Source organism: Rhipicephalus sanguineus, chromosome 8 (genome assembly GCF_013339695.2).
Source record: "Rhipicephalus sanguineus isolate Rsan-2018 chromosome 8, BIME_Rsan_1.4, whole genome shotgun sequence".
In the NCBI taxonomy this organism is placed as follows: Eukaryota; Metazoa; Arthropoda; class Arachnida; order Ixodida; family Ixodidae; genus Rhipicephalus; species Rhipicephalus sanguineus.
In genome coordinates, this window is record NC_051183.1 from 78848806 (window position 1) to 78873357 (window position 24552).

General features: G+C 46.0%; 1 protein-coding gene across 6 annotated transcripts in view; it reads left to right on the plus strand.

Annotated features, from left to right (window-relative positions):
• Positions 1-2641: 2641 nt before the first annotated feature.
• LOC119402144 (acanthoscurrin-2-like) overlaps positions 2642-24552 on the plus strand; it is a 52381-nt gene continuing 30470 nt past the window's right edge. The window contains exons 1-2 of one of the 6 annotated variants that reach the window (XM_049418523.1): positions 2642-2998; positions 4566-4623. In XM_049418523.1, the coding sequence (XP_049274480.1) occupies positions 2987-2998; positions 4566-4623 (70 nt within the window). In that variant the 5' untranslated portion in view covers positions 2642-2986. Of the gene's footprint in view, positions 2999-4565; positions 4675-23970; positions 24076-24552 lie in introns of those variants that run through there. The other 5 variants (XM_049418520.1, XM_049418521.1, XM_049418522.1 and 2 more) reach the window with 5 other exon arrangements.

Consider the following 24552-nt stretch of genomic DNA (forward strand, 5'->3'; position numbering starts at 1 on the left):
CGAGCTTGTGAAATCCAAAGTGACCTGATTCCCGAGACTTTATTCGAAGTAGATGATTAGGTTTATTGGTCATGGTACGAGTGTGCGATATACGTTTCCGCCTCCCGAGGGGTAGCTAACGGAGCACGTGTCTGGTTTACCTCCTTGCTTTTCCTATTAGTTTCTCCCTCGCTCTTCTTCTTCCTGGAGGCAGTGCAAACAAAGGCAGTGGTTGGCCGAACGTGATAGTGCCATCGCGTTACAGTTGCTACCGTGTTGCATGTGTACCTAGACATCTTGATACCGTACGTTGGTTTAGCTAGGGGTTTCGCCAAGTAGACACAGCAGATGGCCAGCGACGGCTCCCATCATGCTGTAAATTTGAAAATACTCTAGGTTTGATGGTGAATGTAGCATTGAAATGTGTCGAATGAAACTGATGTTGCAATAATACTTACTATTTGTTATCATAGGGGCGCGCAGGGTACCCCATCAGGAGGGGGGGGGCAATGTTCATCGTAGCCCCCCCTCTAAGTCAATGAATGGGGCAGATTTTGCCCCCCCCCTCTTAGGTGACCAGGGGAGGGGGCGCCCCCCCCCTGCCCCCTCGTGCGCGCGCCTATGGTTGTTACAGTTGCTATACGTTGCCCATCTTACAGAAGGAGTGTAAACTACACGACACATACATGTGTGGAGATAGCATTCAGACACCATAAGCGGGCATACTGTTGGCGAATACTTCAGTTCTTACAGTGTTTTGGTTATAATCATCTTAAGGCACGCACATATTAGCAGATTGTGTATAAATAATATAATTCGCAAACAAATTGTTAACATTCATCGCACCGCTCAACAGCACAGCTGAGAATTTCTATTACACACAGCTAGGTGCTCACATAATCACCGCAATCGGATGACCGAGGTTTACTTGATTAACTTGATTAATCTTTTTTTTTTTGCCAGGAGTTTTTGTGTGCATTGGATGGACGAAATTAGGTTTCACCCAGCCGCATAAAAAGCCTCGCTGCAAAGAAGACGCAATGACCACTTCCTGTTCGAAAATACATTTAGGCAGACGAGTAATGCCTGTTCGATTTAGAGATAAAGGGAAACTCGTTGCAACCGAAAGCGTGCACACTCCTCCGCCACCGCCGAAAATTTATTGCTGCTTTTGACCCAGGAAGCAACGGGACGAAGAAAAACAAAGAAGTGCAGGCACGGTATACTTCGCGCTATGGCTTCACGACAGGTATGCATGCGCCTACGTAGCTTTCCGCTTGAATTCTCGAGACTCCGTGGTGGCCGAGTAAGCTGGGAGCATTCCTCCTCCATTGTTGCGATCGCATCTGATCGGCGTTACCAGCACGTACGCTAGCAGGGCGCAATCGGACCCGGATGCGAATGGCTATCCGTGAGAGACAAAGGAGAAAAGACCCTATGCGGGCTCTTCACTTTGCGGAGAGACGTCTACAGCTTCGACTTGGCAGTTCCGTGCACCGCAGCGGACGCTGCGAGGTGGTCGACGTTTGCCACCGTTCGACATACGAGTGGACACGCATGCGTACGTCAGTATCGAATATGTGATGCCTGCCGGAGATACGCCTTCGCGGAAAATGTGTAATGGTCATAGACGTAGCTTGTTCACTGGCTGATGTGCTGGTCGTCTTGGCTAATAGCCGAGGTCGCCGTTAGCATTTCAGTTACATTTCTCACAGAGTTTTCTACGCGCAGTCTGCAGCAGGTCTCTACTATTATTGGCTGCAGATTCGACAACCTTCCGCTACGCCAGCGTAGCAGCGGATGTGCCATATAGTTGCAGACAAGGGCATTCAGTCAATTTTATTCGCCAAGGCGTTCATCCCGTCCCTGTCGTGTTACACCAGACAGCCGTGAAGTTGATACGCTGGGCTCGAGAAAAGGGTGCATAAGACATCACTTCCTTGGCGCTCTGGGTAATTTTGCAGTGACTTGAACATCAGTGTCCAAAGCAAGCGCATTTCTCTCGGAAATCATGCAGGATCACTCTAATGAGTAGTTAGGCGTGGCCACATGTTCGTTCGAAGAAACTCAAGCATGTTAATAAATGCTGGGGTTTCACTTCCTAAGCCCACGATATTAAGTAGCTGTTGAATAAAGGAAGTCTTCGCCGGTAGAGTGCAAAATAACAAAGGTTTAATGACTCCGATAACAAAACGCGTCCATCCGTTTTGTTATCGTTCAGTTCGGCACACCATGCGCGAGCAATCCTCTCGTGCCCACACTTCGTTCTCTTCTTTCTTCCAATACACATTCAACAATATTCAACAGTAACTGAAGCAAAGTAAACGCATAGATTGGATTGAAGTTGCATAAATAATTGAAAAATAATTCATAATTCACAGAAACTGGGAATGCTGCTTTTCCCCGAAAAAAGGAAGAATAGCTGCCACTGTTGACATGAGCGATGTGTATTGGCCATATTTCCTAACTATATTTGTTCTATGTTATCACATCTGCTGGCACAACTGCCATGGTGGGTATGGCCTTCAGGAAGCAGCTTCCTTATCTTGGAACAGAACGAGAGAACAGAGCGTTACCATCAGGAACAGCCGCACGCGTAATATATGTGGATAAAGTTACAGGATAAAGTTTATTTTTTTGTTTTCGCATGCGGAAGCAGAACGTGACAAGGAAGCACCTGGAGTACTGCACCGAAGAGTCGAGCCGTAAAATGGCCGCTTGGAAGTTAAGCCCGGCTAATCAACCCGAATCGGCGTTCCTATGGGGCATTATGCAAATCGTGCCTTTCATTTCGTCGTTGTGTCCACGCGGGCGAAAGTGAGGATTTCGGTTTCGGAATTTCAGGACGGCAAATAGAGCTGACCTGACTTCGTTAGCGGATACGTTACGATGGTGTAACACAAACCGCAAAAACCCATGGGAAGAGTATGGGTATATAAGCGACCACCGTGGCCACGCCAGAGCACACAGTTCTCCGGGACCGGCGGATACCGCAAGCATTCTCACCATGAACTCTCTGGTAAGATAGCCCTCCGCACGATTTTTCACGTTGGTTCCATCTAACTGTACGCATGCTGCTCGAACACGTCATACCCGAGGATAGAACTTCATGCACTGACCTCCAGAGACAGAAAACTTGAGTACCACGACGTTTGCGGGCACTACCGCCTAGGTCGCCAAACCTTCCCACTTTCAATGCGTCGGTCGTCACGCACACACAAAGTGCTAGGGCGTAAACTATAAACTCTAACTTTTCTCCCCCCAGCCTGACGTCACAAAATTCACCCGGGAATATACCCTAGCTCAGCCTGCAAGCTTTGTCCAGCTAGCGGAGCGGGCATAAACCACATTATGGGGCAGCGCAAGAACCACTCCCCTTCCCCTAACCTTAGTAGAGCTTTAAAAGTGGGGCGCTGCGGGAGGCTGCCATGCGCAGCTACGACTCCGAACTTGGGAGGATATTCTGAGGTGGGCTAAGGTGTTAGAGGAGGCTTACCGCGAGGAGAGTAGGCCTCATCACCGCGAGAAGATGAGGGATAACTTCCTCACCTTCTTTTCGCAGTTCCTTTCCCTGTAAAATGGTATAAATAAATTTGTTCCTCATACTTTCTCATGCAATGATACTCCCGCGAGAGGGCCAGAAAAGGTATTTGCATACTTTTGCAAGTGCTTTTTGTTTATTGGTCAAGCTGCTTTGTTAACGTTGTGCCCAGCGACATGATTGGCCGAAGCTTTCTCTAGGAACAATTCTTGTTCTTAAGGTCTCCTTAAATGCAGGAATACAGGCCCGTATTCGTGCCAGCGTTTGCAAAGGTGTTCGTTTGTAACTGCCCTTACAGTAACTGCCCATAACTGTCATTGACTGGCAGCATGTGCTGACGATATGTGCAGCATCTCTGTTGGCTAGGACTCACCTTTAGTACCACACCTAGCGTAAGAGTTTCTTGATTTTTTTTGAGCGTCCGTAAGCAAAAAAAAAAAAAATCCTCGACATGGTGCGCACGCAGCGGTAACTCAGAGCGGGTGAATGCGAGCCAGTTGTTTTTAACCATGGGTAACTCAGAGAGCCGACTCAGCCCTTGGTTATAGCAAAGTTGGCCGTCTAATGAAAAGCTTTTATGAAGGAGAACAATTTTTCCAAATTACGAATTTCAACACTACTGAACTATTCCGAACTATTCCAATAACTCCAGCTAAAACTCCTTCAAGAATGCACAGAGAAACAGAGAAATTTCGCGCTACTAATTTTAGGCGGACATTTTGAGCTTCACCTTCACTGCCAATTAAAAATACTTCAAAACATTTCTACAACATTTTAAAACAGAACTGTGGCTGCTTTCCCATGACACTAGCATGACGCCTGCATCCACAGAAAAAAAATTGTGATAATACTCGTGACAGCAGGTCTATGTATGCTACCTTCACTCGAACATACACATGAGGAAACAGTTCATTTAATGAACGCTTCTTCGGTATCTTATTTCTGTGGTTTCAATGTATGCTGACGCGTTTCCCACCATAACATTCCGTAGCTGCTTTTCTTATGACTAACCGTGTCTACATGCTCTCTTCGGTGCTTGCCACAGGCTGTCCTCGTCCTAGGCTCCTCTCTGGTGGTTTGTGCCATGGCCGGTGGTTATGGAGGTGGATACGGAGGCTACGGGGGCTACGGAGGCGGCCTAGGCTACGGCGGAGGTCTCGGTGCCGGAGGAGGAGGTGTTGGAGTCGGCAGCAGCGTGGTCTTGCTCAGGGGAGGTCCTGGATTCTCAAGGGCAGTGGCTGGACCGGCGTTCCTCATCAGGACGGTGCATCACGTGAATAAGGTGCACGGCGGAGGCGCCATTGTTGCTCACAGCGGTCTCGGAGGCGTCGGCGGAGGACTCGGTTACGGTGGAGGTTACGGTGGAGGATACGGAGGTGGACTCGGATACGGAGGGGGCCTCAAGTACGGCGGATACGGCTACAAGGGCTAGGCAAGGCATGTGTCTTTTTGTGAGCCCTGAAGCCAGAATCCAGTGTGGTGTCATCGACGGCGGCGCAGAGCTTTCGACCGTGACCTTCTCCAAGCCCTGCTGCTTTGGACAATTCTTCTCTCCTCAAAAAGACAACGACAAAGTGAATGGACGAATCCGTCAATGATTTCACTTTTTCGTGCTTCTCGGTACGCATCTCGGCCACTCTGCGGTACTGGTGCAAAATCTCTACAACATGAACAAGCTTGTGACCGATCATGTAACGGATTCCTGGCGGCAGTCATCACACCATACATCAACGTCGGCGACCCCAGCAGCCGCATAAGATCGAATGATACTGGATTCAGCATTCAGCCAATACGGTGCAGTTGTCGTTACTGCGCAGTGTACATAGCTATACCATCACTTGACCTCGCACGTATACATGGTGCTTTATTGCTAATAAAGAGAATGTTGGTAATTATCCAGTTTGTTTTTCATTTGTGCGCCCCCTATATTTTATTATAACGCACATTGACTAAGGATAAACACCCTAGTACACGGTTATTTCTTAGCGTTTCAGCGGAATTTCGCTGAACTTAGGAAAAGTCTGCTTGTTGAGTGCATTCGCTCGGCGAATGTAATACCTCAGGGTGTTAAAGCCATAGGTAGCCTACAACCTCCTTAAGCACACATTTAAGAAATCTGGATAACAATTTCCTCAAGCAAACGTCTACCGAACTTCTAAACTCCCTTTTCAGTGCATGTTCAGGATTGTAGCATTTTGCTATGTGTCGTGGATACGCGGGCTTGCATTTATTACTAACTGGGGGAAAATACGATGGCAACGACAAAGCAATGGCATTAAATCAGCCATTGGAATAACTTGCTAGTAGGAGAGAGAGAGAACGTCTGCACAAAGACAACTTGCTGTGGCCTAGCTGCTGCGAATTGGGTTCACACTTAGGGCGCTACAAGAGTTGCATATGCGAAAAGTCGAAAAGCTAACCCTGTGTGACAAGCGGCATTGCTGAGCTGTTGTTTTGTCAAGACAACTTACCTACTCAGTTTATTGAGCACTCTTATTTCAATGCCGTATGTTGCCGTGCTCTCGCAGTAGGGGCTGCAATAGGAAGAGTTGATTCTGTTGTTTCGAAAGACAACCTATACCCACGACTGATAATGGCCCCACGGAAAGAAAGGAAGACTGCACACATGCAGCGGGACAGAGGGACAAATGAATGTGAGATTTACCTTTAAACGTCGGGTTACGCAAAGCCACAGGATAGTAAGTAGGGCATACTCCACAAAGAAGACCAAAACGTGCAACTTGTTCCGCTGCGCACCTGGAAGCACAGGAGTACACGGGGTGGTGGACTGGCGTTTTTTGTATCATCAAAATTTTGTCGTAGAGTGAACGTTGCTTATCAGGTAATATCCTGTGAACATGAAATTTTAGTATTGGAATCAGTAGTTCCAGGGTGTGCACCACTTACTTTTGTCGACAGCTGCTTTCCAACTGGCGTACAAGGTGAAGGCATTCTTGACATCACTCAGAGTTTTTGTACAACAAACACACTATTCGCGAGTGACTTTAATTCGCATCATGTACATTAGGGGTACAGCACTGACTCATCAGGTAAATTGTTGTGGAACTGTACAAGTCAAAGCAATTATAAATGTGTAAATTCTAAAGTAGCTAACTTTTTACGATATAACACGATATCTGTTTTAGGCTTGAGCTAGCGAATGATGAATTCGCTAGCTCAAGCCTTCTTATCTGTTCTTGCGCTGTGGTTTATACTGCAACTAATAGTGATGACCGCCTAGAAGCAATTGACAATAACGATTTCTTGGTCCCATTAGATTATCACACTCACAGTCTTTTAGACTATTCAAAATAAAAAAAAAAGTTTACGGTCAACGCTATCCCCTTTGACTAGCTCTGAAAAGGAGATTAAAGCAATGAGTATTCGTTCGGTTTTAAAATGCCCCGTGAAAAAATCGCAGTTCGCTATAGCCTCAGCAACAGGCAAGCATATAAGTTATAGGGGTTCACTTTTGAGAAACAAAAAGCATGAACACAACAAGTCGCGCGTGCGAACCTGTCCCTCGTTTGGATCACACCGCGCACTACAGGAGTGCTACTAGTGCTACGCAGCAGCCCTAACAGTCAGAGCTGTGACCCCCTATCCCGCGGTTCGCGTTCAGTTGCGACCGCGGCGGGTTTCAGGCCAGTGGGGACAGAGACAAGTCTTTCAACTGAAGGTGTTTATTCACCTCAGATGCCAATTGTAACAATCGAGTACAGCACATCAAGTTAGTAACACCTCAGAGGCGGAGTGTTCCGCACTACTGGGGGAAACAACAACAAAATAGCAAACACACGTCGAGGGAATGATAAAGGCTCATCTCACCTCGCGTGGCTGCTTTTGCACTCCGGTCCGGGGCGGTGGTTCGCACTCCATGGCCGGAGCGCTGCAGGGGTTGATGGCGGCGGTGCTCACGGCTTGGGTCCGATGTGGTCAGTCACATCTCCCAAGACCGAAGACCCGGGGGCCCCCAAGAAAGCTACGCGCATTCCCGGGGTCTGGAGAGGAGTCTCTCCAGAAAAGGGCAAGGAGGGAAAACGGGGCATCTCGACTTCGGCCAGGGAACAGGGCGCGAAGGGCTGCGGGAGCGACACAATGCCCTCTCCCACGCAACCCCTCTCGCCACTGCGCGTACAAACGTAGCGCGCAGCCGAGGTGCCGCCGCGTTGAAGACACTGGGTTGCGTGTGCAACCCAAGGAGGTTTAAAAAAAACTTCTGGAGTGGAGGTCTCCTATACGCGCCCACGCGAGCGGGTGAAGCCTGGGAAACCGGTTGGCAGCCATTTTGCTCCGGGCAAGAGGCAGCGCAGCTTGAGCGCGGACAGCGTAATTGTGAGCTTCCGCGGGGGCGTTTCAGCGTGAGAACTGGATAGTTAGTGTCACTTATTTGGCCGAATTTTTTTGTTGTCCTGCAGGATTGAAGAAGGCAGTTTTTTCCACCATAATACATGGGCTGAAGCGTGCCTGATAACACGTAGAATTCGCTTCCAGCATTCCCGAAATGAAGCACATGGAGGAGTTAATAAGTGGTACATAAAATTTTATTCACCCCCGGCTTTTACACAATTTCAAAAGAAAAAAGAAGAATATACAATGTGGTTTCTACGTGAATCGACAAAGCAACAAATCCAAAATAACTTCAAAATGCATCATAATGCACACAATCACGAAACTAACCGTATGAAACACGCGTCCTTAAAAACTAAACACAGCAAAAGAAAAGATACAAAAGCAAACTCGTTGACCAGTTTGCTGCTGCTCTGGTTTACGCATAATGCAGACAATCACGAAACTAACCATATGAAACACGCACCCTTAAAAAGTAAACACAGCAAAAGAAGAGATACGAAAGCAGATTAATTGACTAGCTTGCTGCAGCTCTTGTTTACACTCGTCTATAATTTTTTTTTAAATAACAGTCCTTAATTGTCAGCCGCGTTCTTACTCCGCTCTGGGAGTTTTAAATGCGAGGCATTTCTTAGCGAACCTTTCGCACATTCAGCGTTTTTATCTACGAATCTATCTGCCTAGCCACCTACGCCGAGGTGCTCTCATGATCGCCTCCTTTACTTGGTGCAGACCAAAATCGGCATGGGAGGGTAAGAGGATTGGACGGATATGGCTGTCGTATCATGACATGAATAACGGGAAAATTCTGTCGCGTAGGTCGTCAAACCCTTTCCTCCAGACACGTGTGGCACATAGCCGTTTACCACTGGCCGTGGTGTACGGGTATGTGCCACATGTGATTGACAGTTTATATCGACCCAGGAACCGCGAGAACAGACATTGGTACTTTAAATGCGAGAGCGTTAAGAAAAACCGACATCGGCAGCGTTGACCCGACGAATGGAAAGAATAAATATTAAGATCACAGCAGGAATCTAACCCAAGCATTCTGCGTGGCAATCAAGTATTCTACCACAAAGGTACGTCGGGTATATAGACTGGTTCGGAAAAACAGCCTATGCAGGCGTAACGTCTGTGCAACGTCAAGTGTGGTTGTGGTGCTGGCTATCTAATTTTGCAAGAAAGCAATGCACAGTACGTATGTACTCCTACGATACAGGCGTCATATCAGATTAACGTCTGCGGTTCCAGTGTTGGCTCCGCTTTTATAGTAGTGTAATAAACATTACATTTATATTCCTATGTTTCAGCACGCTATATTGAAGCATTTATCGACCCAGAGGAATACATTAACGAGAGTTACGTATGATATCCACATGGTTGCACCATAATGTGCACTTAGTTTCGATAATACTGACGTGTGTGTTCTAACGTGAGGGCTGGCGTTACGTCGCACCATAAGTTCCCCTTTAAACGCTATTGTTGTCGACGTGCCTGGTAAGCCCACGATGTGCACACAGCTACTACACTTACAAAAACACGTTGATCCACCTCGTAACGCTTGGCTCAAAGCCATAAAATACAGCATAGCAGTGCTCGCTGACTGCTTCGCATGAAACAGATTGCCACAACGCGTGGGATCTGCCGAATTTTCTTCCGGTTGATTTCTTTTGAAATGTGGTGAAGCCTGATTTTACAGCGAAAGCTTTTATCAAATCACAACAGCTGTGGGATGGTTGTCCGCTGCCGCCGCCGGTGTCCGTAACTACTACCGTGCGAAATAAGAAAAATGAAATAAATAAAAATAAACAGGCTCATATGGGATTTAAACCCGGGTCCTCTCCATGGCAGTCGAGTATTCTACCACAGAGCCACGCTAGTGACTGGAACTCCTTTGCAAAAACATCCTTACAGGCGTCATGTCGGGCAAGGAATTGCGTTAAATGTGTAATATAGCGTGTCAGAAGAGTAAAATAACGACCAGGCGTCACATAATGCTAATTGCGCAACGAGTGACCGGATCGTTAATTGCTTCAAATCCATTACAAAAGGCTCAGCCATAATTCTTCATCCAGGAACCACAGGCAGCATCAACAAAGTTCACATAATGCCTTACAGATGTGTAGCGGCACCTCGCTTATCCGCAGAAAGACGAATAATGGCATAGTGATTGCTTCCGTACTTCACAAAAATTATGATTTGCGACGTAGTGGGTACCTTGAAAGTGTACTTGTATTAGTTTCCCCAAGACAGTTTAGAACGGGCTCTAGAAAGGCCGCTCTTCCAGCTTTCGCTGTGACTGTGCTGCGCGCAGGCCCGGCGTTTTTATATACAGCTTGGTAATCTTCGACAAATTGTAAATGTGGTTATCGAGTAGATCGCAGTCCAACAAGTGAGACATCCACAACACTCGCTTGTCACCAAAGGAGCGGAGAAATTCGCCATCTGTGGAACTTCCGCGCGGGCTGAAGCGACGACCGACACGTTTTCTGCCCGGAGCAATATGGCGGTCGTCGGCTTCAGCGGCGGCTCGCCGCCGTGCAACCCCACAAAGTATCCGGTGGAATTCAGATTGCGAACGATGGTACAGGCGCAGAAAGGTCGCATGGAAAAATGTTCCTATTAACCAGTGTCCTGCTAATTGGAGGAATTAGAAAAACGCCAAAGCTATGCTTAAAATTGCTTCCATCGTGAAAGCTAATCCTGACGAAAACAGTTATACCTTTCTCTAAAAAAAGTAGGAGTAAAAAAGCTCCCTTTAGATTTCCTACGTCTCGTCAGATTATTTCTGCACCGATAAACATAGCAGTTGTACGAACTCCAAAATAATTGGCTGATTGATTAGAAGAAATTGCATTGGGATTAAAAAAAATCAGCAGATCCCACGCTTTGGGAATCGGTTTCATGCGAAGCAGTCAGCAAGTAGGATGTCTATGCTGCAGTTTTGGCTTTGAGCCAAGCATTACGAGGTGGATGGACGTGTTTTTGTAAGTGTAGTAGCTGTCTACATATTGTGGGCTTACCGTTCACATCGACTGCACTGGCGTTTAAAGGGTAGCTTATTTTCTCAAGTAACTTCAGCAGTCACGTTAGAGCACATACGTCAGTATTATCGAAACGAAGTGCAATTTACGGTGCGATGATGTGATTATCCTACGTAACTTTCGTTAGACTATTCTTCCGGGGTCGAGCAAAGCTTGACTATACCTTGCTGAATTATAGGAATACAAATGTAATGTTTATTGGCCTGCTCTAAAAGCGGAGCCAACACTGGAAGCACAATTGACGGTAACCCGACATGACGGCTCTATCATAGAAGTGCATATGTAATGTCTGTTGCTTTGTCAGAAAACTATATAGCCAGCACTGCAACCACTATTGATGTTGCAGCGACATTACGCCTGCATAGGGCCTTTTTTCCAAAGCAGTTGAAAGAACTGTCGTGGCTCTGAGGTACAATACCTGACTGCCACACAGAATACTTGGTTTCAATTCCTGCTGGGATCCTGATTTTTATTATTTGCAATCGTCGGATCAACGCTGCCGACGTCGGGTTTTCTTAACGCTCTCGCATTGAAATGACAAATGTCTGTCCACGCCACGCCGTTCCTGGGTAGTTATAAATTGTCAATCACCTGTGGCGCATGCCCGCATAACGCGGCCCGTGTTACACGGGTATGTGCCACACGTGTCTGGAGGAAAGGGTTTGACAACGTACGCGACAGGATTTTCACGTTATTCATGTCACGACCAGACAGTCATATTCGTCAAACCCTCTCACCCTGCTGTACCAATTTTGGTCTGCACCATGCCAAGGAGTATATTTGTATATGGTTCGTTGACGACCTGATTCTGTAGTGCCGATAGCTCGACCGAATCAAATGTGTTCTCGTAATCTATGAAGGCTATATATAGGGGTTGGTTATATTCGGCACATTTCTCTATCACCTGATTGATAGTGTGAGTGTGGTCGATTGTCGAATAGCCTGTACGAAATCCTGCTTGGTCCTTTGCTCATTCACATATAAACAGAGCTCAGTCTTTCACTTTACGTCTGTTACAGATGGAGGCATACGCTTCTTCTCTTAAATGTTCTAAATACATGGATGGAAGAGAGCCGGGCTGCCCTCGCTGTGGTAACCCGCGTTGCACTTTACAACACATGCTGTGGCAGTGGCCTGCACTGCGCGAGAGCCCCAGGTCTCCCTCTACGGAGGGGGACTGGCGATATCTTCTCACTAGCAACGAGAAAGAAGACCAGCTAAGGGCTATCCAGAGAGCCCATGACATGGCCGAGGAGATGCACCTCCCCGTCCCATCGTGGTTGCGGCCTGCCGATGTCGCCCCCTAAGGGGGGGGAGTGAGCGTCGTCTCCGGATCAAAACAAAGTTCTTTGCCTGCCTGCCTGCCTTTGGTTGATTGAATTTTAATATTGTCTTAATTAAATTAGCTACTACGTTTGTAAACAGCTTGTAGACAGCGGACAGTAAGCTGATAGGTCTGTAATCCACAGCCACCATAGTCATCCAGAAGGAAAGCGACAACATTTATAATAATAATAATAATAATAATAATAATAATAATAATAATAATAATAATAATAATAATAATAATAATAATAATACTAATAATAATAATATCTGGGGTTTAACGTCCCAAAACCACGATGTGATTATGAGAGACGCCATAGGGGAGGGCTCCGGAAATTTCGACCACCTGGGGTTCTTTAACGTGCACCTAAATCTAAGTGCAGCGACAAAATTTCAATACAGAAGGGTGTAAGGCAGGGAGACATGATCTAACCAATGCTATTCACCGCGTGCTTACACGAGGTTTTCAGGGCCCTAGATTGGGAAGAGTTAGGGATACGGGTTAATGAGTAATACCTTAATAACCTGCGATTCGCTGATGACATTGAATTGATGAGTAACTCAGGGGACGAAATGCGACTCCTGATTACTGAATTGGACAAGGAAAGCAGAACGGTAGGTCTGAAAATTAATATGCAGAAAACTAAGGTAATTTGCAACACTCTAGGAAGAGAACAACGCTTTGTGATAGGTAGCGAGGCACTGGAATTTGTAAAGAAATGCTACTTAGGCCAGGCAGTAACCGCAGAGCCTAACCACGAGACTGAAGTAACTAGGAGAATAAGGATGGAATGGAGTACATTCGGCAAGCACTCTCAAATCATGAAAGGTGGTTTACCACTATCATTCAAAAGGAATGTATATAACAGCTGCATCTACCGGTATTCATTTACGGAGCAGAAACCTGGAGGTTTACAAAGAGAATTCAACTTAAACTGAACACGGCGCAGCAAGCAATGGAAATAAATATGATATATGTAAAGGGATAAGAACAGAGCAGAGTGGGTCAGGGAACAGACGGGTGTTAAGGATAGTTTAGACGAAATGAAGGAGAAGAAATGGACATGGGCAGGGCATGTAGTGCGTAGGCAAGATAACCACTGGTCAATAAGAGTCACTAACTGGATTCCAAGAGAAGGCAAACGCGCGTGGGAGAGACAGAAAGTTAGGTGGGCAGATGAGATTAAAAAAGTTTGCGGTTATAACGTGGCAGCGCAAAGCACAGGACCGGGTTGATTGGCAGAGCATGGGAGAGACCTTTGCCATGCAGTGGTCGTAGTCAGGCTGCTGATGAACGGATGACGGTGAATGTTAAGGATGCGATGACGAGAGCACCCATACGTAGGCGGCTAGATAGATAGATAGATAGATAGATAGATAGATAGATAGATAGATAGATAGATAGACAGATAGATAGATAGATAGATAGATAGATAGATAGATAGATAGATAGATAGATAGATAGATAGATAGATAGATAGATAGATAGATAGAAACGCTCGTGCCTTTGGTTAGCTAAGAAATGCTTCGCACTTGAAAAGCGCTTCGCCTTTTCAATCACTAATAATATTTCCCAAATCTTCATGCGTAAACGATTTAGTCAGCACAACTATAGAAGAACTTGAGCATGCTGTTCAATTACTCCCCCATCCAGCTCCAGGTCCAGACGGCATTACGACAGGCATGCTAAAGATTCATCATCATCATCATCATAATCATCATCATCATCAGCCTGTCTACGCCCACTGCAGGGCAAAGGCCTCTCCCATGTTCCGCCAATCAACCCGGTCCTGTACTTTCTGCTGCCACCTCATACCTACAAACTTCTTAATCTTATCTACCCACCTAATTTTCTGTCTCCCCCTCACGCGTTTGCCATCTCTTGGAATCCAGTCAGTTACCCTTAATGACCACCGGTTATCCTGCCGACGTGCTACGTGCCCGGCCCATCTCCATTTCTTCTTCTTGATTTCAACTATGATATCCTTAACCCCCGTTTGTTCCCTGACCCATTCTGCTCTCTTCCTGTCTCTTAAGGTTACACCTATCATTTTCCTTTCCATCGCTCGCTGCGCTGTCCTCAATTTAAGTTGAACCCTCTTTGTAAGTCTCCAGGTTTCTGCTGCGTAGGTAAGTACCGGTGAGATGCAGCTGTTATATACGTTCCTCTTGAGGGATAGTGGTAGACTACAATTCATGATTTGATAATGCTCAGCAGCGCCACTCCTAACCTAACAACTGAGAGAGGGGGGTACGGTAGCTAGTTTTTCCCCCATGGTCGCGCAATATGGCTAATCTGACAACGGTAATGTTGTGCTTCATCGCCATGGGCGCTCCGGGCCCAAAAATCTTCGGGCGCCCGTTCATAACAGCGTTTTAACTGCGCGCCGGAACGACGGGTGTTTCTGAACGAGTGGTCCGGTGCGGCAGTGGCAGCTGCCCAGCATGAACGAATTTTTACGTGGAAAGCCAGGGTTTCGTAGGCCAAAGTCCAGACGTTTTACGGCGCTTGCAGCATACGCGACCGAACTACGCAAGAAGTCCGTGCCTTCGTTTCGGGAAGGAAGTTGTGAAGGGCTTGACAGTTTTCTCGTGTGTTTTTCTACGTGGGGAAATGGCATAATCTGCTTTAAGATCAGCATGCGCTCGCTTTTGAACCAGGATGTCGGTGAAAGTTTTAACGAAGGTCCTACTGTAACAACGTTAGCGTTAGTTTTAGCCACCCCACCCAAATCAAGTTGCACCATTGACCTTTGTCGCGTTTTAGATATTATTGCGATAGCAATTATATGGACAGTCTCGGCTGGATTTTGCCGTCGCCGCCGTCATGCACCGTATATATATATATATATATATATATATATATATATATATATAGAAGCCCCAAAGAAAAATACTTCAGAAAAATGCTTCCGACGCGCGGAATCGAACCAGGGACCTCTTGCTCCGCAGCGAGTGGCGCTATCCACTACGCCACGAAACGCAGATCCTCCACGTATCTAACGGCGAGCGTTATATACATACCCTTTACCGCTGGACGGACTCAGAGACGGCAGACGATAATAAGCGTTTCTTCATTACCAGCGAGATGGCGCTAGCAGCACGACGGGCGCATTTAAAAGTCGTCGTCGAGCTCGCTCACTTCTTATGTTTGCGCAGCGAGAACCTTGCCCTTCCGTTGTCTGCTCGCGCGGTTTTCTCGCGGTGAGGGGAAGAGGAATGTTTCACGCTTTCACCGTGATGTCCGCGCTCATGTTACCGAGCGTACGAAAGTCACTCGAGCTGAAGGGACGCCGCTAAACGAACAAACAGAAGATGAGCGCGAACTATCAAGTGTCACAGCTCGATAGTTGAAGCACGCTAGTTTCCTTCGCTGCTTCGGCCGCCTTTGCAACAGGAACGCTGTTCAAACTGAGAGTATCCATTGGCGAGCCTCACTTCGTATAGCATTAATTTCTTGCTATCGCATTCATTGCTTCGCCCTTGCGGCGAAACTGTGACTTTTTCATCCTGTCGAATTATTCGAAACTTCGAATACTAGCTATTCGAAAGTTGAATCGAATTATTCGATTAGGTACTATTCGATTCGAATTCGAAACTCGAATATTCGCACACCCCTACTAAAGATACTGTTTGAGGTGTCTCCAGAAGACCTCTTTAATTTCGTCAGCCACTCACTCGAAAATGACTTGGTTTCTCCAGATTGGAGAATTGCCAAAATAATTCCCCTGTTTAAAAACAAGCATAGGTACGCGTATTAATAATAGAAGACCTATCGCACTGACTTCGCATGTTATAAAATTAATTGAAAGAGTAGTATACATTAGAATCATAAAATGTATAGCAAATAACTCAATATTGAGCCCATGTCAGATAAGATCTAGACGTGGATACTCCATATGGCGTGCACGTGTAGATTTAGAGGGACGTATTGAGTTTGCTCGTCGCAGGCAGCAATATAAAACGTTAGTAACTGTAGATTTCGCTAAGGCATAGAACAGTGTAGAACATGTCACCCTCCTTAATACATTGAAAAGATTAACTTTCCGCAATATAATATTAATTGGTTGTATGAGTTATTAAAAGGGTAATACATTTTATTGCTCTGAACGTGGTTTATCTTCCCCGAAATATAATCAGTCCAGAGGGGTTCCTCAAGATTCCATTCTATCTCCTATTTTGTTCAACCTTCTATTAGGGTCAGTTCCGTTGCAAAATTATGTTCAAATGTATACGCAGATGGCATTGCGTTCTTCTCTTCTGCATGTGATACTCACTCATTGCGTGTAACTATAAAATCATATTTAGGAACTTTATAATTGTGGTTTGAACATATTCGAGTGGCTGTAAACGTCAGCAAAAGTTCCGTAATTGATTTTCCTTTGAATGCTCCATTTAGTATATCACTTAAGTATTGTCAAGAAATAATTCCCGAAAATGACTGCCTTGAATATTTAGGTGTATTTTATGATGAAAAAAATAAGTTGGAGAAATCCCATTGAGCATGTTAAATCTAAGGCAACACACGCTGTTGAATGATACGTAAATTTGGTCAACACACCACGGGGCTGTGCAGAGGAAATGAACTCATGATTTATCGTATGTATGTTCGTCCAATCATAGGATTTCGTTGCATTTTGTTCTCTGGGGGCCAGCACACAGGAATAATCCCCTGATTCTTTTAAAGCGACAGGCTCTTCGTAGTGTCTAGGGGTATCAAAATTTACTCCGAACAATGTTTTACATCAAGAAGCCAGAATTCCCACTCTATAGCTTGCAGATTCCGCATTCTTACCATCAAAACGTATTTAAAAGTTTACGCATCTTCACTAAGGCTATTACAGTTTGCATTCATTTCTGAATCGAGAACACTTTTATTGAGCCTTGGTCTCCTGTATGCAAACCTCAATTTTTGTTTGTGCAAGATCAACTAGAACCTTTAAATGTCAACCTACGTGACATCGTTTCAAATGATAAATCATTACCCAAACGACAATTAAATTTGATGATATATACCATTTATTGCCAAATTCCTGCCTTCTAGATATTTAATAGACTTGTTAGAAGACTATTTGCTTCAGTTGGGGATTGATAATGTAATTGGTACTGATGCATCCATGTTTGAAGAGAAAGGGGGAGTGGGAATTTTCTCAGATGCTTTGCTTGGTCATACTCAATGCGTCTCGCGGATTATACTCCCATGTTTAAAGCATAGCTCTTAGCAATCCTATAGCCTTTCGAAAACTTTCAAAAAATTATTTGGCAGTTATAGTTAATGATTCACTGTCTGTGTGTACATCTCCTACTTCATCTTCTCGTTCCGAATCTTCTATTCTGAATGCATTCACATCCTTAATCCTCAAAAACCTGAGTACAGTGTGGTTGGTATGGGTGCCAGGTCATCGTGGCATATTTCTAAACGATATGTCTGTTACTGTCGTGCAGTGGTAATGTTCATTGTGCCTGATGCAGCTTTTATTACCGAATATATATTCTGTAAATATTCCTTACTTTCAAAATTCCATGGAAATGACTTTACAAGTCGAAGAATATGGTCATGCTTCTTTTGCTTGGGATAACAAATGGTGTCCCACTCGCAAACAATTACAAAATTTCGATGCCGTTTACTTCCACTTAATTTTTATTTTTACAGGTCTGGTCTGGTGCCACCTCTTCTATGCTTTTACTGTCAAGAACATGAAAACATTGATCATTTCTCACTTGCCGTCATTTCACTAGCCATAGGAAAAGATTATTTTGAAATTTTATTCAGAAACTTAACAATTGCTCTGAATTCTCAAAAGACTGTTTCCCTTGGAGCGTCTTTCGCTTGGGCCATCCGGTGTTCTTTAAAGGGGTCATAAGCACCCCTTGGGCTTGTTGAAAAAACACATCCTGTGGAAAGCTGACACGGCTATGAACTGCTCTGCCAAATATTACAGTCGTGCGCGCCGCGTAAAGGCCACAAGCGGAGCGCGAAGTTGCCGTTTCCCCAGGCACCCTCTTTTCAAACAGAGGCCGGTTCTCACCCTCGTCGGTGGGCGGGGCGTCTGCACGTTGACGTCGCGGATCTGCCAGTTTACGACGCAAGAGACATAGCATGCTTATTGGCCGATAGCCGACGTAAATCGAGAGCGGCGTTCGGATCAGATGCGCTTCTTGCCACGGGGTGCCGCCACTTGCCGGCGCCGCACTCCACAGTACATGGTAGCCGCACTCGCGCACGCGAATCACAGCGGGAGAGCGATCGCGTTTCATGACGCACGCTGACGTAACTTCTCTCCCCCGTGTCATCCCTCCCTATGTAGCTTCTAGTGCGCTCGTCGGCACGAGAAAAGAGAGAAAGCGCTGAGAGCGTGCGCCAAACCCCCGTAACTCCGCTCATTCTTGACGGATTCGAGAAATTTTTGCGGCAATCGATTCGGGAGGCAGTAAACTCCGATACTGAGGTAATTAGATCATTACTTGGAAAAGTGGTTCATGACCCCTTTAATGTGCGCTGACATCGCACAATGGACGGGCCTCCAGCATTTCGTCTCTCCCGAAATGCGATCGCCGCGGCCGGGATCGAACCCACGACCTTCAGGTCAGCGGCCGAGCACCGTAACCACTACACTTACACGGCGGACAACAAAAAGCAAGGCAAAGCAAAGCAAAAGAATGCAATGCAAATCAAGGCAAGGCAAGGCAAGGCAAAAGCAAAAGCAAAAGCAAAGCAAAGCAAAGCAAGGGAAAGCAAAGCAAAGCAAAGCAAGGCAAGGCAAGGCAAAACAAAGCAAGGCAAGGCAAAGCAAGGCAAGGCAAGACAAAGCAAGGCAAAGCAAAAGAAAAGCAAAGCAAAGCAAAGCAAGCGCTTCATTTGCAAAAATTTTCATATCTGATACGGCTGACGCCAAACCAGGATCCCACAGGCCACGCTCCCGGCTTCTGCATAGGATCCGAGGAGAATCATTCAGCAAAGAAGCGGTGAGGCATTCATCCATCCTGCTGTCTATTCTCGATTCTGAGCGTTCTGTGTTGCATGGGTAGCAGCTGACGGGAAGAAGGCCATATTACCACTGCTCAAGTTCGCGAGAGAAATCGGGCTTTGTAGGTGAAGGCCAAGTGCGGGTCACGTAGTCTTTCAACTACGGAGCAGTCTAAAGGACCACCCTCTCGTCGTCTCATGTCTCGCATTGTTGTCACGCTGTCTCATGTCCCGAGATGGCGTCACGCAGGACCCACGTTTGATACACACAAGCCGAGCAGGCTGCACCTTTTGAACGCCAGCGCACGCTTGCCCGAGAACGTCAGCATCGCCGACGGGCTAATTTGTCTGTCCGAGCCAACGAACTGCCAGCGTCGGGAGTTAGACACGGAAAGTAGCAGGGGAGAAACGCCAGCGCCTGATGTTAGACGCACCGTACTGGGAGCATAAAACACCAGAGAAACAGTAGAAATGAGACCATAGAACAGAAAATAGATCATCGCTTAACAAATTACGTAATCACAAGAAATGAACACAAAAGGGCATAAAATATCGCCTATGCGAGAAAAGAACATTAACGAGCAGAAAATAGCTGATAAACACTAGAAAAAAACACAGAATAACAGAAAAAAACGCCAGGCCTGCGCGGAAAGCGCAGCACAGTCACAGCGAAAGCTGGAAGAGCGGCATTTCTAGAGCCCGTTATAAACTCTCCTGTGGCTACTAATACAGGTACATTAGCAACGTACCCACTACGCCACAAAGCGTAATTTTTGGGAAGTTGGGAAGCACCCAGCACGACATTATTCGTTGTTCTGCGGAGAAGCGAGGTACCATACGTAAGCGATTATGTGCAGTTTGTTGATGCGGCGGTTGATGACGATGAATAATCATGGTTGCGCCCTTTGTAATGGGTTGGAAGCTTTAAACGATCCACTAGTTGCGTAATGCATATTGTGTGACGCCCGGTCGTTATTTAACTGTCCCACCACGCTTTATAACATACCTTAACCGGAGAAACGTAGAGCGAGAGAGAGAGAGAGAATTGACTATTGAGACCCTGAGGAAATGGATCATCGGAGCCTTATGGGCTTCCTTGGCAACCAACAGAAGTGCACTTGCGAGGAACCCACTACGCTATAAATCATTGTAATTTTTGAGAAGTAGGGCAGTAGGCACTGTGCCATTTTTCGTCATTCTACAGACAGCCGTGGTACCTGCTAAACGCATGTAAGGCATTATGCGCACTTTGTTGATGCTGTACATGATGACGATGAAGAATTATGGCAGAGCTCTTTGTAATGGGTTGGAAGCATTCAACAACCTACTCGTTGCGCAATTCGCATTGCGTGACGCCTGGTTACAGAATTCGCGTTGTGCGACGCTTGGTGCTTATTCGACTCTTTTACCACGCTATATTGCATATGATAATGTGGTTCCTTCCCGACATGAAGCCTGTATAGGACCGTTTTGCAAAGCAGTTTCGAGCACCGGCATGGCTCAGAGGTTGAATACTGGGCTCCCACGCAGAGGGCCCAGGTTCGAACCTCGTTCCATCCTGGAATTTTTTTCTTATTTAGTTTTTTTTCTTATTTCGAGCGATACTGGTTACGGACACCGGCGGCGGCGGCGGCGGCGGCGGCGGACAACTACGGCACCAAAAACGGCCGGTGAAATGATCTCATAACAGCTTTCGCTGTAAAAGAACAGATAAATAGAAGGTAAACACAAGGGAAGCACAGAAGAATCAATGCTCCACAGTTCGTGCAGCTTTCACTTGGGGTGGAAGTGGCTTTGATTTTTTAACACGGAATTGTTCTATGCCGGTGTCCACCAAGACTTCAATGACGTATTTCCGCCACGGAAATACGCCAACAAAATGCACACGATGACATGGCAAAGAAAGAAAAATAGAGGAAAACCTTCCGTTGACCGTACTTGAATCCACAACCTCTCGGTCGGCGAATATAGCTTGGGGGTGCCTAACCCACTGCGCTAGCGTCGAACACATGAAGGCGGCTCCACAAACGCGCATTTTATATTTCACTCTTTTCTCGCACAGTGATCATGGTTCGCGGATGGTGTCGCCGTCTGGAAACGGTAGAGTGAACTAATGCGTGGCCTCCGCGGTTAGCTCTGGCAGTCGGCGCGTTTCCAAAAGGAGTAGTGTATTTTTGTCAACGCCTTAAGACACCGCCTGGTGGCGGCTTTAGCCCAATTCTCGCTCATAGCATCCACCCTTACTTAAAAATAGCTCTCCGACGCTCGCATAGCTGTCACACCACGTTCATCGCTCGCCCTGTTAGAAATCACCGCCAGACCAGAGGGGAGAGGATGCACGTCGCATTACATCAAGTGGTGCTGTATTTACCAAAAACCAATAGACATTGTGCAAGCTCTCTTATATCAATGTACAAGAAACATTCCACTACTTCCACTACCTTTTGCAAATACTAATAATTTACTATTACACAAACCCAGGACTAATTATGGCAAATTTACCAGAAAATTTTCATCTGTATCCTTGTGGAATTTCTTGCCCCTGTATATCAAGAATGAATTCCTCGAAATGTTCAAAATAGCCTTGAGTTCGCACTTACTAAATTCATAATGCTTTATATTATTCAGAGAAACTGTTATTGTAATTTATTGTATCTTCGTTTTTCTTTTCCGTGCTTATCTGTGGAGGGAGCCTAATCGATTCTGCCGGCAAGTTGTTCTCTCTCTGTGTATTTTGTATAACTTATTTTTTCTAATCTGTCCCACTGTCTACAACGGCGCTGTATAACTGAGGTATGAGTTTATAGGAGGTCTCATTCAGTCTCGCGTCTTTGAGACCTCCTTCTGAATCTGTATTTATCACATGCGACGTATCACTTGTATTCTTGTATCACTTCTGTGAGGACACGATTCACTTTCGTGTTTTACCGATTCGTATGGCGGAGGGATCAACCATGTTGTTTTTCAACTTAACTTTTGTGTCACAGAATAGGACGGGTATATTACTCGGAAGGCGTTGCGGGTCTGAAGGTTCCTATCTTTTGTATCTTCACACGCGCAATAAAGCTCTCATAAGACTTCTTCACGACGTCCTTGGTATGTCATTTAGACGCGTGGTGCTTTCGGTGTACTTAGGGCCCATCAAGAACGTTCCGATGACTCGGAGGACAAAGGGGACTCCCGGGGGACGTCCACATAATTACGAGAGGCGTTACGTTATCGGAAAACTGGAGCGCCAGACGTGATCCACAGCACCCGCTAAGTGTAAAAGACCGCTTTTTGACTGAGCAAGCAGTGCAAAGAGATGGAATACAAACGACCAGGAAGGATTATGGATACTAGGGACGAAATTGTTAGCTGGCGCAAGCATAGATCAGTGTATTACATCTGATCAGCGTTACCAGCACGCATACGAACAGAGCGCTATCGGACCCGGATGCGAAGCGCTATCCGGGAGAGAAAAAGAAAAAAAGACCGTATGCTGGCTCTTCACTTGCGGAGAGACGGTTATAGCTTCGACTCGGCAGTTCCGTGCACCGCGGCGGAAGCTGCAAGGCTCGTTTGACGTTCTTTACCCCTTCCGCGTGTGAGTGGACGAAAGTGCGTCCTTTAGTACGGAATGCGGAATGCTTGCCGGAGAGACGTCTTCACGAGCAAGGTGTTGCTGTCAAAACGCAGTTTGTGTACTCAATAATGTCGATGTCATCTCAGCCAATAGCCGAAGGCACTGTTAGCATTTTCTAAGGACAATTAAATTCGTTACGGCGGAACTTACATGCGGTCTGAACAAGGCCTATAGTACTGGCTGAAGATTCAATAACCTCCCGCTGCGCCAGTGATTCTGCAGGCTTAGTTTGCAGACCAGGGAATTCAGTCGTTTTTTTTTTTTTCGCCAAGGTGTTCATCACGTCCCTGTTGCTGTTCATCTGAAAGCCGTGAAGTTGATGTGTAGTGCTCACGAAAATCTTAGTTCACAAAACGTCACTTACCAGGTGGCTAATGTTTTAGTCGCATGGCCATCAGCTTCTAAGGCAAGTATATTTCACTCTGAAAACATGCAGGATTATTATACTGAGTAGCAAGACGTGGCCGCGTCCTTCGTGCTAATAAACTCCAGCGTATTAAGAATTGTGGGAGTTTTACGTTCTAAACCCATGATGTTAAAAACTGAAACAAAGTAAGCGCCTGGATTAGATTCAAGGAACCAAAAAAATTGTAAAATATTTCCTACTAAACAAACTGGGAATGCAGCGTTTCTCTGAAAAAGAAGCTACCACAGTCGTCATAAGTGCTGCGTATTGGCCATGTTTTACAACTATATTTGTGCTAGGTTATCGCATCTACTGTCACAGCTGCCAGAGTGGGCATAAGTATTCAGCAAGCAGCTTCCTTACCGTATCTTGGAACAGAAAGGAAGGAGAGAGTGTTGCCATCAGGAATAGCTGCAGGTGTAACCTATGTGGTTAAAGGATAACGTTCCAATTTTTTTTTCCTAGGCGGAAGCGGAATGCGACAGGGAAGCACCCCGAGTACCGCACCGAAGTGTCGAACTATAAAATGGCCGCTCGAAAGTAAAGCCCGGCTAATCAACCCGAATCAGCTATCCTGTAAGGCATTATGTAAATTATTTGTTTCATTCCGTTGTTGTGGCCATGCGGGCGAAAGCGAAGATAACGGTTTCAGAATTTGAGGGCGGTAAATAGAGATGACCTGACTTCGTTAGCGGATACGTCACGATGGTGTAACACAAACCGCAAAGACCGAGGCAGGGGTACGGGTATATAAGGGGCCACCGTGGCCACTCCAGAGCACACAGTTCTCCGGGACCAGTGGATACCTCAAGTATTCTCACCATGAACTCTCTGGTAAGACAGTGCGCTGCACGATTTTTCACGTTGGCTCCAGCTAATTGTACGCATGCTGCTTGTACTTGCCGTGGCGTAGGATAGAACCGGATTGGTTGCGATTCGCTGCTACGATCAGTTCTAGTGTAAACGTTTTTTTCGTGTACAAGGGCGCCTGTGATCTTTATCTTTCACGCTTTCGATATATAGCATAAGTTCTGAAAGCCTACGAGTTGGCTAATTGATGGCAAGTCTTAATCAAGGACAAAAGTCTTGGCAAATGTGGACTTTCAGACTCGCTGTGTTCTAACTGCGTATCTTGAATGAGCGGTGAAATAGAGAATGCGAGCCAAAGAAAAATACGGGGGTGGGGGTAAAGAATTTATGTTATTTAGATACTAAACACTGATTCTTGGATTCTGAAGTGCACGTACTGAACTTCCATGGCCATGTAACTCACCACGTTGTGACGTGTATTCAGGTAACGCTTGTACCAGC